This window comes from Diabrotica undecimpunctata, chromosome 1 (genome assembly GCF_040954645.1).
Source record: "Diabrotica undecimpunctata isolate CICGRU chromosome 1, icDiaUnde3, whole genome shotgun sequence".
NCBI classification, from domain to species: Eukaryota; Metazoa; Arthropoda; class Insecta; order Coleoptera; family Chrysomelidae; genus Diabrotica; species Diabrotica undecimpunctata.
The window spans coordinates 80,899,761-80,916,482 of NC_092803.1; the positions used below are offsets into that span (position 1 = coordinate 80,899,761).

The window sequence follows — 16,722 nt, forward strand, 5'->3', positions numbered from 1 at the left end:
ACAACCGAATTATTCAAAACAGCAGTAAATAAAATTAGAATCACCCTAATAATATCCAATCTCCGATAGTAGAGGCACTCAAAGAAGAAGAAGAATCAGACCTATCTAATTTACATGAAAAATTTCATAAAAATCAGTCACGCCGTTGCTAAGAAGTAACTCAACAAACTCTGTGACGCCAATGTGGTTATTAAACAATATGAGTTAGTGATAGAAAGGTGAACATTAAGGGGTTTAATGTATTATTTAATGTTACATTATACAAAATAAAAATAAAAATTTTTGTCCAAAATATAAAAAAAAATATTGGAGTCAACCATTCTTGTCTCTTAGGAGTAAGAAAAATATATTACGACATATTCTCAAAACATATTGAATATATACGTAAAGTTTAATAAAAATCGGTCCAGCCATTTCGGATGAGTATGGCAACTAACTCTGTGAGACTATTATTTCTATTAAAAAAGGGGTTAGTATAGATAGGTGATAATTAAGAGTTGTATATATTTTTATTTCCACATCATAAAAATATAAAAATAAAAAAATTGTTTAAAAAATAAAAAAAATTAATATTTGGGGTAAACCACTCTTACCCATTAAGGGTATGAAAAATAGATAACAACCTATTTTCATACTCATAGAATGCCCATTACGGAGAAGTATGGCAACTTAATCTGTGACACGAATATGGCTATTAAAAAAAAGGGGGTTAGTAACTTTTACCTCTTTACCACGTTTACCTCTTAGGGGTATAAAAAATACGCAATAACCTATTTTCAGACCTGCAGAATATACATGTAAAATTAAATAATTGGTTCACCTGTTTCGGAGAAGGAAGGTTTCACATGGCAACAACATGCGGTATTATCAAACGGTCATCCATCCAAGTAATAACCGCAACCGAAACTCCTTGAGTTCGATGATTAAACGGAAAACGGTATATTCAGTGTGGTATGGCTCTATCTGTATGTGGTATCTATAAATAGGTACTGACATTTATTTTGTTAATCGTAGGTTCCTTTGTAAGTTATAATATGGCGCCATCTATTAGTTTTATTGCGATATAAAATGAGAAAATTATATTTTACACAAAAAAAGTATTATCTAATTTGGTGCAGTCGTACTGAGTAATGTCCGTACAACCATGTCGGTGATTAATTTATATATATTTATATATATATATATATATATATATATATATATATATATATATATATATATATATATATATATATATATATATATATGAAAAATTCCGTTAAGATCTCATATATACTAAAATTTGAAATTTGGTTAAGTAAATGGATAAAATAGCAACAGAAAATCTCATTTTGTTACAGTTTTTATGAATAATACGACTTTTGATCCAAAATACAACAACAATGATGATAATTTTGATGAAAAATGTGAAACATTCAATTTTTTAGATAATGCTCCCCTCGATGTCTGGGAAACTGATTTTAATCAACGATGGAACTATAAATCTAATTAATATAATATAACTCAATGGTTACTGGCAAAAGCCATTGTACGACAACACTTGCCCCTTACCAACCCGACCTGAGGCAGCGTGGTAAGGTATGCCTCGCAACCCCTTATGAATAAAGGAAAAAGAAAGCCGCGGCCCTCATTCTCCGTAGGCCCAACTGACCCCGAGATGGGTAGTTCTCAGGAACCAGTCAGAAGGGCAGAGGGTGCTAAGAATCTGCGGAGTCTAAACCACTACCCAGCCAGATCAACAACACTATACGTAGCGACCTATAACTGCAGGTCGTTAGCGAACCAGGCAAAACTCATAGAGTTAGAAAATGAAGCAGTCAATATTAAATGGGATGTCATCGGAATAAGCGAAGTAAGACGAAAGGACGAAGAGTTAATAGAACTTGAATCGGGCAACATCCTCTATCACAAAGGAACAGAAAATGGACGAACAAGTGGAGTGGGGTTCCTAATTAATAAGAAATGGAAGGATAGGATAGTCGACATAGCAAGCACCTCAGACAGAGTAGCTAGTCTAAGTCTAAGACTATCCAGAAGATACACCATCCAAATTGTGCAAGTATATGCACCAACCATATCCCACTCCGATGAGGAAATAGAGGAATTCTACAATGAAATAACTGAGGTACTTAACAAGAACAAAAGCCAATTTAAGTATCTAGTCGGGGACTTTAATGCCAAAGTGGGTAAACAATCAAATTACCACATTACCAGAACCTCTCAATCGCCAATACCTATTTTAAGAAGAACCTCAATAGGAAATGGACATGGTTAGCTCCCAATGCAACTACCAAGAACGAAATAGATTTCATCCTAACTAATAGGCTGAAAACCATAAAGGATGTAAGTGTGCTCAACAAATTCCGAACAGGTAGCGATCACAGACTAATTAGATCTCGGGTCGTTCTAAACACTAAACTAGAAAGAATGAAATTACTCCAGAAACCAACTGCAGGGGTAAATATCACTAACCTAAGCAACAACTCGGAACGCTATCAAAATTTAATTCAAGAAAAATTACAAGACCCAACGAATAGCACACACTTAATGGAAACAATCTTAAATTGCGCCAAAGAAGTTGGAGGATCACAAGCACACAACAGCAATAGAAAACTTTCAGATGAAACAACAGCTCTCCTGAAACAACGAAGAGAAATGAAAATTAACTCCAATATTAATAGAATTGAATATACCGAACTGTGCAAAGTAATACGGAAAAAGATCGCAGAAGATATAAAAACCTACAATGAACGACTTGTACAAAATACAATCGAAAACCGTAAAAGCTATAGGAAAACCAAGAGGAAGTTGGCAATCGGTAGAAAGCAAATAATAGCATTGGGAAACAACAACGGAAGGATCACAAATAGGGATGAAATAATAAAACATGTAACCGAATTCTATGAGGGTCTATATAAAGCTCCGGAAGCACAAGAAATAGGCGAAGAAGAAATTGCGGTTCAAGAAGATGTACCAGATGTTCTCGTGGATGAGGTAGAGGCAGCTCTTAAGAGCATGAAAAACGGCAAGGCAGCCGGTAATGACGGTGTTACAGCCGAACTTCTAAAGATTGCTGGTAAAACAACTTGGAAAATCCTAGCAAAAATATACACAGACTGCCTAAAATCGAGACATATTCCAAAAAAGTGGAATTCAGCCAACATAATCCTTATTCACAAGAAAGGTAGCAAGGAAGACATTAGAAATTATAGACCGATCAGCTTGCTACCTGTGATATACAAGGTATTCACCAAAATCATTAACAACAGAATACAGAACACACTTGACGCTGCACAACCCCGAGAGCAAGCAGGCTTTAGAAGTGGCTTCAGCACAATGGATCATATTCAAACATTAAGGGAAGTAATGAGCAGAACAAAAGAATATGATCTACCACTGGCGCTAGCATTCATAGACTTCGAGAAAGCATTTGACTCCGTATACCCAAGAGCAGTCATAGAAGCTCTTGTCGACCAAGGAGTAGATAAACCATATGTCGAAACGCTAGCAAATATATACAAAGAGGCCACAGCTAGAGTAAGCATATATGAAAATACCCCAGAATTTCCCACTCAGAAAGGAGTCCGACAAGGAGACACCATATCCCCTAAGCTCTTCACTGCAACCTTAGAAAATATCTTCCGGAAATTAGACTGGAACAACCAAGGTCTATGTATAGATGGAGAATACCTAAACCATCTGAGATTCGCTGATGACATCATTCTAATTGCTAGAAGTCCTGAAGAATTACAACTGCAAATTAATGACCTTAATACAGCCAGCAATGAGGTAGGCCTAAAAATGAACCTAGCAAAGACTAAAATAATGTGCAATGATCTGATCGCCAACGTGGAAATAAAAATTAATGAAACCTCGCTAGAAGTAGTAGATGAATACATATACCTGGGACAGCTCATACATAAATCGGGATCACTACTTCCGGAAATCAACAGACGAATAAAACAAGCGTGGTCAGCATTCGGACGAAATTCCATAGTCTTCAAGTCCAAAATGCCACTATACCTCAAGAAGAGAGTATTTGATCAATGCATATTACCCGTCTTGACATATGGATGTGAAACTTGGATATTAAAGAGAGAAATAACGTCGAAACTCCAAGTAACTCAAAGAGCAATGGAAAGATGTATGCTAGGGATAACAAAGAAGGATCGTAAAAGAATTGAATGGATACGGAGGCAAACCCAGGTGACTGATGTAATCCAAAGAATAAAATCCCTGAAATGGCAATGGGCAGGACATATGGCAAGAAGAACAGATAACAGATGGACCACTAGAACAACTATGTGGTACCCCAGGAACGCTAAGAGACCAAAGAGGCGCCCAAATCTCAGATGGGATTATGATATTAGAAAATTAACAGCAACAACGTGGTCTCGAATAGCACAAGATAGAAAAATATGGGCACAAATGAGCGCAAATTATTAGAACAACGTATAACTAAGACATCGTCGAATATAGAATAACATTGAAATAAGGGAGGCTGCACCGTAATTGGAAACGGTTGATAAAGCTGCACATGATGATGATATATATATATATATATATATATGTACATATACATACATATATATATATATATATATATATATATATATATATATATATATATATATATATATATATATATGTATATATATATATATATATATATATATATATAAAATATGCAATTGGCTGAAGCATATAGGTATAATATAATATATTTAATGGCTATTGCCAAAAATTAAAAAGTTTCGATCGGTAAAATTTTGCCATGCACTCACACAGCATCTAAAAAGAGTACATTTTCAAGTACAGAATTGGTTTTGCGAAGAAGGAGTTAAAAAAATTTATGTGTAAAAAAAGGTCTAATCTGCCATTTGGCGTACAAAAATTGTGCTGGATATCATTACACGAATGTTCAATTCAACGTCAGTCATGTAACATAAAAATAGGTATCAAAGAATAAAATTTAACCCTTTTTTTATTAATATTTACGGAAATTATATTTGAATCCTTCTTTAAATACTTTAATTTTATTATAAATCTTAAATAACCAATTATTTAAAAGAAAAATATAGATATTAGTGTAATTGGTGTAATATTTAAGATACTTTCAGTCATTTGGACTAGTTGTTATAAGTAGTGTTAGAGAATAATTCAAGATTATCGGCGTCATGATATTCGTGTTCAGCGACCTCAAAAAGTCCTGACTAATGGCTTTCTACTGGTTATGAATGAAAATAACATAAAACTCCAGGACATGAAATCCAACCGGATCGTTTAAAATGTTTAAAACTGTTTCTTTTTGATTACACAAGTACCTTTTTTAAAATTGCACAACTTCAACTATAACTTCCACCCAATATCGCCGTCGTGAAGGCCTTTCCCGTGACGTGTGATCATTTGTACTTTAAAAGTTTAAATTCTATGTTTTGTAGGCGTATTTTAAATGCCTCATATTTATTGCCAAAACTCAAAATCAAAATTTCATGTTATAAGTTTTGAAAATTAGGCACTAGTAATTGAAATTCAACTACGACTGGTCAGTAACTGGCAAAAATCGCGCATCGTTTATTTATTTTGGTTTAGTCGATAGGATACATTCGATGGGAAGTCGAGGAAGTCGGGGGGTAATATTGGTAAACTTTGTGCACCTTTTTGGGGTCACAAAATTGACATTCTCAACAAAATTCATCTTGTTCGTATCATTTTTCGAGGTAAAACATGTGACGACTGGATTATAACATATTTTTTTTGTTTAGTATATACTATGTTTTTATTGTAGCCTGTTAATAAATTATTTAAATTTAGTTAAATATTAATATATATTTCTATCTAAACACTGTTTTGGAACATTTGATACCTCAACATAAAACTTTTTTGTGATTCGGTGGCATTTTGTCCTGTATTACATATTATGTTGAAGTAGAAATGAATTGAAAATTGAAATATATTCCCAACGAAGTATATAATGAAATCAAAGTTTACGTTCTAATCATGGATAGATCTAACTTAAATCTAAAGAAAAACTTATGAGCAACAGTGGCTGAAAGCACAATATATCCCAACATATCGACCAGAGTACTTAGTTACTTACTTAATATAGAATAGTTTGATATGGAAAGGATGGAAAGGAGTGATATGACAAAATAAAACTATGTGATAAAATTACGTTTAAACGTATTATTAAAAATTATAGAGAGACATTTGATGTCTTCTGTATTTTCTAAACATACTTTATTTTACTTTTAATATTATTACTAAAATAAAGTCAGGTAAACATGATCTTCATTATTAGTTTTAAAAGGTCTACAGATTCGTCAACAAGTTAAAAAGGTCTAAAATTTTCCTAAATATCTTTAAACGAATTTTCTTTTTTCAATCAAAACTGACAAATGGAATAGTACTTTGACAACGACCCAAAAACCCCAATTTCAACTGATTTCATTACCAACCCCATCCATCTCTCCAAATCAAATCACGCACCCCAAAACTTCTAAAACTCCTCAACTTTTTTACGTCTAAATGACAAGATCACGTAGGTAGACGAGACCATCCAACGCAGCGGGGCGATGCGATAATGCAAAGGGTGAAAATACTACGTTTACTTTCCGAATCGGCGATCAAACAATTTCCAAAGCTAACGAGATCAACGGGGCTTGGGGTTCCCCCCAGGTCACGCTCCGGTGCGCCTAGCTCCACTCACATGGACACATTTGCCTAATTGGATGTCTTCTGCGAAGTGCATCCTCGATAGAGATATGATAGCGTTGTTTTTCGTTTGGTTACTTAATCAAAACTATATATACCTATCTAATTTAACTTCCTAAACTCGAGATGTTTCATTACAAATTAATTGGGTTGCTGTTCCGGATTTGACTCTTATTTAAAACTTTGGAATTGGGACTTACAAGCTTAACAAAAACTATTTTGATTTCTCTATCATTCAAAGAACTTTCTACAAATATTTGGAATAAAAGACCACCGAACACGTTGTTATAAACGTATAATAAAACTTACTTTGTTTACTGATTTCAGATATGCTCAAGTTTTTTAAGTAAGGGAAAATTGGTCATTTCATATTAGACCAGGGCGGATCTGTTTTGAGGTGGATGTAAGAGGGGGCATTTGGCATATCCTCCCCCTCAAATAGATCGGGAACATTAATAAAAAAATTACATCGATTTTTTTCTACTTTTTTTGCTTTTAACTTTAAAACATTTTAGAACAAAGTCATAAACAATAAAATAGCTACAAATAAATTTTCTATAAGATAGGGCTAGATAAAAACGTTTTAATATATTACCGTTGCTGCAAATTAGCAAGAAATATAAAAAAAAGGGGGAGAACAAGCATTTTCTTATTCAATGTTTTCAGCCACTTACAGGACCTTCATAATTCGTCTAAAAAATTTTTATAATATAGTGATATAGTCGTGCAAATTTTATTAACAGATTTCGCATAATAATTTTGCAATTTAAATTTTTTTATAATTATAAACAATTTTTTGGCTTATAAAGAAATAAAATATCTCGGTAACTATTAGCTTAATTTGAATTCAGAAAACGGCGTTGGAAAAAACTTGGCAAGACGTTTTTTGTAAAAGAAAAAAAGTAAAATACGGGCGGTGATTTCTGAGATGCAACCGGTCAAAGTTGATCGGCATTTGCGACGAAGTTATTAACAAGAGGATGATAAACTTTAAACCATTACCATTTTTTTTCGGAGCTTTTCCTCGATAAAATTTTTATATCTTCAATTCATTTATAACATACATTATAATAATAAAAATCATCGGTATTGCGCATGAAAAATCCAAAAAAAATTAGGTTGACAAAAATTGAATTTCAAATATCAAAATGGGTATACGTAAAAAACGCATTTTCTCAGCTTTTAATGAAACAATTTTCTTCATTTTTTTGAATCCGACGTAACTCGAATGGAAGCATCGAAAAAATGCATTATTAAAGCCGAACATACTCTAGTTTTGTTATAAATAAATAAATTTATTTATACTTCAGTCGTCAGTAATGAAAATGCAACTAAACCTCTAAAAATTATACGAACAAGCTGAATTTTTCTGAAAAATGTTAATTTTGGGACCTCAAAAATTATGCAAAAGGTTTTAAATAGAAATGCATCTTAAACAATTGTGAAAAAAAATGTTAATTAGCACTTTTTGTGTAAAATAAATCGTTCTCTCTATTTTTAATTTTAAATAAAATTTGTATCAATTCGACGGTAAAAATTCGATAAAAGCAGTTGAAAGGTAAAAAGTGCAGCTTTATTACAGTTTTTGAATTTTGCTGCAAATGAAAGTCAATTTCTATAAAAGCGTTAAAAAAATAAAAATTGCTTGATTTTTGCGATTCTCATGAGATTATTAAAATTTATCATTTTACCATTAATCGATCACTATAGAATTTCCATTATCACAGCCCAGTCTTCAAAACCAATGGCTTAAATTTTCGGTTTTGATTTTTATAACAAATGAAAAACATTCCAAATATGCCTAAAAAGGGCTAATTTTAAACTTTCACATTACAAACGATTGCACGTCAGAAAAAGTACTTTCAGGAAAACACCATTGGGTGAAATCTGTAGCTGAAGTAGTTTAGTTTAGAAAAATGTACTTGTGTAATCAAAACAAAGCAGTTTCAAATGTTTTAGATCGTTTGTAATGTGAAAGTTTAAATTCAGCGTTTTTTAGGCATATTTCAAATGCCTCACATTTGTTGCCAAAAATCAAAACGGAAATTTAATGCCATAGGTTTTGAAGATTTACCTTTAGCAATAAAAATTGCATAGTGACCGGTTAATGGAAAAGTGATAAATTTTAATAATCTCATGAGAATCGTAAAAAATGTAACATTTATTTATTTAACGATTTTAGAGAAACTCGCTTTGGTTGTGACAAAATTCAAAAATTGCATAAGAAAGATGCATTCTTCTGCTTGTCGAAAGGACACGCTAGTTAAAATGTATCGAATTTTTACAGTCAAATTGATACAAATTTTAGCCGAGTTTCACACAAAATAAACATTTTTGTTCAAACTAGTCTCAGCTGCATTTTTTATTTGAAATATTTTTTTCTACGACACATATTCTTGGTAAATCGATTTTCCATGACCGCTTGTATCTCAGCAACCGCCGCTTGTAATTCAACTGTTTTCTACTTTTATAACAAACGTCGTACTGAGTCTTCTTCAATGTCCTTTACTGAATTGAATTTAAGCTAATAGTTACCGAGATATTCTATTAGTTTATACCTCAGCCAAAAAATTGTTTATAATTTTAAAACATTCCAGAGACCTTCAAAATAATCCGAATTTAATTCTATAAAGTTAACAGCCAACTTCTATATTATGGTCTAGTTTTTCTCGTGCAAGTTTAAAAAAAAAATAATTAAAAAAACATCAGATTGCAATATTATTATGCAAAATCTGTTTAATCGATTTGATTACAATTTAAACGACTGTTTCATTATTTTAAAGATTTTCTAGACTAATTGTAAAGGTCCCAAGTTTAATTTAAATGGTTGAAGAACATTGAATAAAAACAGTATTGTTTCCCCATCTTTTTTTTTTTATTTATTGCTATTAAAGTTATATGTAAGGAAAGTAGAAAAAGTAATTTTTAAATATTTAAATTTTAAATAATACAACCCCTTCAGCCAATTTCTAGAATTTCAAAAGGTACAAGCTGCTTTTAAGAATACTAAAACTTCGCCCTGTATAATATATGTTTACGATATGATTTACGGGTAGTGTCGTTTTATTGAATTCTCAGAATTTTGTTAAAAAAAAAAATCGGTTGCCTGTAAAGTCGGTTTTACGGGCGAAGATTTTACGTGACAACGTCTTTTTCTCGGTAGAATATTTATTGATATGAATATTATTAAATTGCACAATAGGAACAAGGAATTGAATGAAAATAAGAATTGCACAAATTTTAACTATACAAATATATTTTGTTTACTAAAACATTAACTAATTTCTATTTGAGTGATTTTGTTGAGGATAGGACGATGATAGGAGAAATATGAAATGAAAGAAAGTGTTTCTGCTGTAATGTGTCTTGAACGCCAAGAACGCTCGAGAAAGACAGAGACACAAGCACGGAAGCACGCACCGATTCAACGCGCCTAATTCTCTAGTGCTGCGCGCGCAGCGGACCGATCATGTTTGAGTGGGAGAGAGACGCAAGGCATTCGCCGGTCCGGCGGGCCTCTCTCTCGTTCGGTGACTCACTGTAACAGACGTGAGCGGGCGTTACACTTTTTCATGAATGACTCCGAGCCACAACCTAATTTAAGACGTTGTCACGTCAAAAAAAATACAGTTTAATCTTTTTTAAATTAACGGCAAGAAAATGAATAGAACAGTAAAAGTAAACGAATGTATTTACATGTTTAATAAAATTAAGAAGCAGCCAACAAAACAAATGCAGCGAGCAGGACGTAACGAAAACCAAAGACAAATATTTAGCATATTTTTGGGGTCCCAAAATTCAATTTGTTCGTATGATTGCTAGAGGTTCAGAAGCATTTTCGTCTGAAGAAAAAAGTCAAATTTTGTCCCAAACAACGAAAATGACAAATTAGCATAGCCTTCTAAGATTCACTTAAATTTTCACATTAATTAATGGTGAAAAGGTAATGATACAAATTACAACAATATTTCTTATTTATTTTTGTTTTAGTTATGTTGCTTTTCACAAATTTTAAACCAAAATACATACATAATGCAGGTTATTTAAAATGTTAATTTTAAGTGTTCAATAATTCAAAAATAAAACTGAGTCTTACTGTAGCCTTTTGTTTTGAGCAGAAGTAAAATAAAATTCTAAAAATTCAATAAAACGGTACTACCGATGAATCACTTAACAAATATTATACAGGCGATGTTTTAATATTATTCAAAGCAACTTCTGAAATTTAGAAAATTGGCCAAAATAGTTGTATTATTTAAAATATATAGCTCGAGCTGTACTAGTTAATTTTGTTTAAATCAATAGTTCACTTTCCCAAACTTTTATATTAATAGTCAAATTTGAGTATTTTGATTAAAAATTAAGTAATCTTGTGGGGAAAAATCAATATGTTATTTTAATTGCATATTTGTCTAATTTGTAGAAGTTTTATTCAAATTTTCAAAAACCGTGTACTGGGTGGAATTTTGTATACGAACTAAATGAACTAATTTCTTTCTCCAGTTCCTCTAACTAACCAGTTCTCTCGAACATCAGGAGGCAGCAGAACTAATCTGACTTGACAATGGCAAGTTTGAACTTGCCAAAATGCCGTCAAAACATTTGGAAATATTAAGATAATAAAGGAATGTGGAATAGATCATATTAAACTTGGAATAATGTACTTTTAGGCCGTGAGTAAAAACAATGGTTTTAAGAACGACTGTAGGATACATGAAGAACAGAGAAGAAACCCAAACAATGAGAAGATAATATTTATTATTACTGATCTATAAAAGAATCCTTTTTCAATGAAGTTTATTCAAGGGCATTGCAGAAAAGATTTATACAGAAGTTAAAAACAAGAAATTTTACTAAATACTACTACTATTACTGAACAATAAATATTACATTGTAAACAATAAATTATATTGTTTACAAAGCAAGAAAGTTCATGAAATGTACTCAGTTGAAAAAAATTGCAATAATTTTGTATCAATAGTGCAATAGTGCAAGCACTGCCAGATCTTTATTTCACGTAAGATATTCTAATACACTCCAATTCAGTTTCAGGTTATACAACAATTCAAAGAATTTCGATATAGTTTTACTGTGATCATTATTCCTAAAAATAATTTATGATAATTTCTAACCATAAAGCTATAACAAATGTTCAAACAATTCGCCATTTTATACTAAACAGTATTACAATCGATTGTAAAATTCTCGTCTAATATTAGCCTGAATGCGTGGCGTTATTTTTGCACACTATTCAATAATTCGCATATTTAATGATTCAATATCTGTAAATTTTTGATCAGAACAGATTTTTGATTTTAGATGCCCCCAGATAATGGTTTGGAGCTAGATCTACCCATCTCGGAGGCCACTTAATGCTACAGTTAGGTCCAATTAAACAATTAGCCGTTTTTAAGGAATTCCCAGTTATTGTGCGCAGGGCATCCATCCATTTGAAACCAAATTTCTTCTTCATCTGGAGCTATTTCTGCAAGTTTCGGTAAAATTGCTTCTTGTAGCAAATCTAAAAACTTTTTTGAATTTAAATTTTCCTCATAGAAAAATCCTATAATTTTGAACATTCAGTTTATTATTTAATATAAATGTACCTATATTCATCATTAAACAAAATGTTTTTTAAAAATTGTCTGTCTGCATTAGCCCTCTCTAAAATTTCATAAAAAATTCTGCATAGCAAAAAAAAAATTTTAAGACCGTGGAATTATAAATATTAAACTGGTCTGCAATGGTCCGAGAACTTATTCTAGCATTTTCTACTACTGCTCTTCATACATTTATTTCATTTTAATTTTCTAAATTTCTTGGTACTTTAGCAATATTGTTTGTACAGGTAAAATTAGAAATGGCAGTCCCAGTATTTTCAAAATTCTGTAAAATCCTTTGAATTGTTAAATTACTTAGAATTGGCCCATTGGGATATCTTACGCTAAAGAACTGACACTTCGCGCACTATTGCCTGAATAAAACATTTTTATTACTGCTACTTTCTCCTCAACTGAGTACTTTTTTTAATCCACTTTATTGTTCTGTATCGAAAACAAATGTTAAAACTGTGAACAATTTTAACATTTGTTTTCGATACAGAATTCAGTTCTCTACAAATAGTTTCCCATGACTTTTGATGAAAAAAATTAGAGAAACAGGAATTCAATAATGTAGAATTTTCCATTGAGTCTTCTATAGCCCATTAGACGATTCACCACCATATATATATATATATATATATATATATATATATATATATGTATATATATATATATATATATATATATATATATATGTATATATATATATATATATATATATATATATATATATATATATATATACAAACAACACAGTTTATTAGGGCTGCAGTCAGTATGTTTGACCGGGATGTTATAGAAACACTCTTTTGACTTTTGGTCGAGCTTTCGGAATTCTTTTATTCCTTCTTCAAGACACTGTAAGTAGAAGAAAGTGTAAATATTTACAATATATCTCAAATTGTCATTACAACTTACTAGTCGTTGAGATTATTTGTGTAAAGCTACGACACTCAACATTAAAAACACACATATAAAATATAACATGTAAAATAATGGACAAAATACATTTTAAAATTTAGTTGGAAAGTTAAAATTTTAGTTTTAGAAAAAAGTTAATACTCAATTTTAAAATGTATTTTGTATATATATGGAAAAGGTTAATGCGGGTGAATAATAAAGATAAAATGTCATGACATATCTCGCAAACAGGAAAAAAAAATCGGTTGCCTGTAAAGTCGGTTTTACGGGCGAAGATTTTACGTGACAACGTCTTTTTCTCGGTAGAATATTTATTGATATGAATATTATTAAATTGCACAATAGGAACAAGGAAGTAAATGAAAATAAGAATTGCATTACCGATTTATTAGTGATATGATATCAATTAGTTGCGGAGATATCGATCATTGAAGTTATTGTTTGCTACCAGTATTTTATATATTTATTTTTTTCAGTTATAAAAAATTACTATTTCCAATTGTGTCTACCAAGTATGGTCACATGTATTTGCCTACATATTAAATAATAATAAGTACAGATAATGTTATGTGACGTTCACTTCTGATTATATATATTTTAATATTTTTAATTTTAAAGAATCAATTTGAAAATCAAAACACTTATTTAGATCGAAGGTTCAAATTTTTGCTAAATAAATTTGAAATTAATTAAAATTTGTAAATGTAAATGGTAAAGTTGAAAATTAAAACATTTACTAAAATTGGAATTTGAAATTCTTGCTAAACACAGTTAAATTCTAACTCCGCGCGTGGTGATTGGTCGGTTTAGTTCGTTTGTTTGGTCGCCCTGTTTTGACAGGTTAGAAGTTATAATTTGTTATTTTAAATGTTTGACTAGCAATACGCGCTGTTTCTTCTCAATCGACTGAACTACGATTGATTGCAGAGTGATTTAAACTAATAATTTACTTAACACTATCAACATTTGTCAATAGTATGACATAACCTATAAACTCAACTTCTCAGTCTCAAACTCAGTTTCTCAACTTTTGTGTCAATCTAACAATTAATCAATCAATCATAGTTTACGATAATGAAATATTAGTGTACAATTATTTACCTTTATTGTTGTAGTTGTTGTAAATGACGAATCTAAGCACTCCACATTTTCACTACAGACACAGCTGACGATACTTTCAACGATTTTCAACTTTAGCGATTCAACGCGCCTAATTCTCTAGTGCCGCGCGCAGCGGACCGATCATGTTTGAGTGGGAGAGAGACGCAAGGCATTCGCCGGTCCGGCGGGCCTCTCTCTCGTTCGGCGACTCACTGTAACAGACGTGAGCAGGCGTTACACTTTTTCTTAAATGACTCCGAGCCACAACCTAATTTAAGACGTTGTCACGTCAAAAATATATAGGTATATAGAATATAACTAGATGCAGTAAACCATCCAATACTAAAACAAAACTGGCCTCTGGCCTTTTTATTAAACGCGACACGTATTTGGACGCGACTTAAGTTTTCATCCCGTAATGTTAGCGTATAGAGTTTTATTTTTATCTTGCAACTTACCCAATTATCTATCTTCTCCCTCCTATTTTCCAGATATAGCTGAAGTTTAGACCCATGACCTCCTGGTTTGCCAAACTCTTCTATTATTTTATGTATTCGTTCTTTTTCTTGATCACTGAGTAGGGGTTGCAGAGTTTTTTCATATTTCCGTAGAGTATTTTCAAGTGGTGGAACGGGTAGCTTCGGTAGTTTTTCCTATAACAAGAATATACATAAACTTTGGAAATTGAAATATATGCTGGATAGCCATTCAATAAAGGTTAATAATTCCTGTACATTGGCATTTAAAAACAAACTTCATATACGTGACTTAAATGCTTAATGCCTAAATATTTTAGAATTTTGATGAAATTTATATTTTGTGCTGTTCACAGAAATTAGTGATTATCACCATTAAACCTTAAATAGTATGAATTTATCTTGTTGTCAGTAGATGTATTTTTTAAAATATACAAACGACAAAGAAACAAATAATAAAAAACAGGTGTGGCAGTCCATTGGGACTGCCGGTGGAAGTTACACTTCTATACACGCATTCGCCGTTACAAATTTATTTGGGAGTCAATCTGCACAATTATTACATATGTAATGCTTTAGGTAAGACATAGCAGAAAGAGAAACAGAATTAATAACAACTTACTAATAATTAATAAACAACTTTTGACCTGTAATAGGAGTATAGTAAATGAAGGATTGAATCAATATTTTGATGAAAATGTATATGTATAAAAGGAGTTGAATGCAAAAATTTTTTTACACATACTCTGCAGCAAAATTCATTGTTTATTTTGGTATTAATATAATAATACAATACAAATTAAAATGCAATATTCATAAGTATTTAAAAATGACAATAATATACATAACTTTTCTACTTACGTATATATGTTTAATTTACCATTTAATAATATTAATAAAAAAGTCCTCCCCGACTGGGAATCCAACCCCGGTCTCCCGCGTGACAGGCGGGGATACTGACTACTATACTACCGAGGACATGATACAAACGAATTTCAAAATTGACAGTTCTGGATCATACAGTGATTTATTGAAATTATTATTTTGAAACACAAAAGACTAATATAATTATGAACATTTAATAAATAACACAAAACATATCACATAAATAATAATATTAATAAATATTTTATTATACATATATATATTATATGTATATATATCTTTATATAATATATATAATATTAAATTATATATACAAAAGGAACATTTTTCTATTCGAGAGAGGAAGAGAGAGAAAATATATCTTCTGTCTCTCTCTAACTCATTATCTTACATATATAATGATTTCACAGATTCACTCCCATACAAATTTCCAACGTGGAGCGCGCGTATAGAAGTATAACTTCAAAAATCATACAACTTTTATTATAGGGCAGAGATGATGGACAAATACAGCAATAAAGAAACACACGCTTACATAGTACTTATTGATCTTAAAAAACTATGATATTGTTCCTAGGGGTGATCTGTGGTAAGCGCTCAATAAGACCCTGTAAGTATGTGAAAATTTTGACTATTAGGGAGTCATTCATATTGTTACTCGCTCATACATGTCTAGGTAAAAATTTTATACGTGAGGGAGAGACTGATAAATTTCATATGAAAGTAGAATACGATCAGGGCTCAATATGCAGTTCTTATTTTTTATCGTTGGTGTTCATGTAATGTATTTGCCAGATATATAGATAAGCCCCACATAACACACTTATGTATATATATATTATATATATATATATATATGTATATATATATATCATATACATATATATATATATATATATATATATATATATATATATATATATATATATATATATATATATATATATATATATTTATTTTTAACCTATTTTTTGCCATACTCTTGCACCACGTTTATATATAAAAAATAATTCTAAGTTTGT

The 16,722-nt window shown here is 31.1% G+C and overlaps 2 protein-coding genes across 2 annotated transcripts in view; one reads left to right on the forward strand and one right to left on the reverse strand.

Moving 5' to 3' along the window:
• The window catches only part of ChAT (Choline acetyltransferase), a 40,903-nt gene extending 26,000 nt beyond the window's left edge, over positions 1–14,903 (reverse strand). The window contains exon 1 of the mRNA XM_072544502.1: positions 14,798–14,903. The gene's annotated coding sequence lies outside the window, so the exon portion shown is untranslated. The remainder of the gene's footprint in view (positions 1–14,797) is intronic.
• LOC140432668 (uncharacterized) lies at positions 1,658–12,087 on the forward strand. The gene is made up of 2 exons (XM_072520717.1): positions 1,658–2,059; positions 12,034–12,087. Exons 1-2 carry the CDS (start codon positions 1,658–1,660, stop codon positions 12,085–12,087), a joined length of 456 nt encoding a protein of 151 aa, XP_072376818.1.
• Positions 14,904–16,722: the final 1,819 nt, after the last annotated feature.

Excerpts from the sequence above, each read along its gene's own strand:
- LOC140432668 (XM_072520717.1), top strand. The coding sequence starts at position 1,658 with ATGGGTAGTTCTCAGGAACCAGTCAGAAGGGCAGAGGGTGCTAAGAAT. Across the intron at positions 2,060-12,033 it reads ACACCATCCAAATTGTGCAA|ATGCCCCCAGATAATGGTTT; the intron begins GTATATGCACCA and ends TTTTGATTTTAG.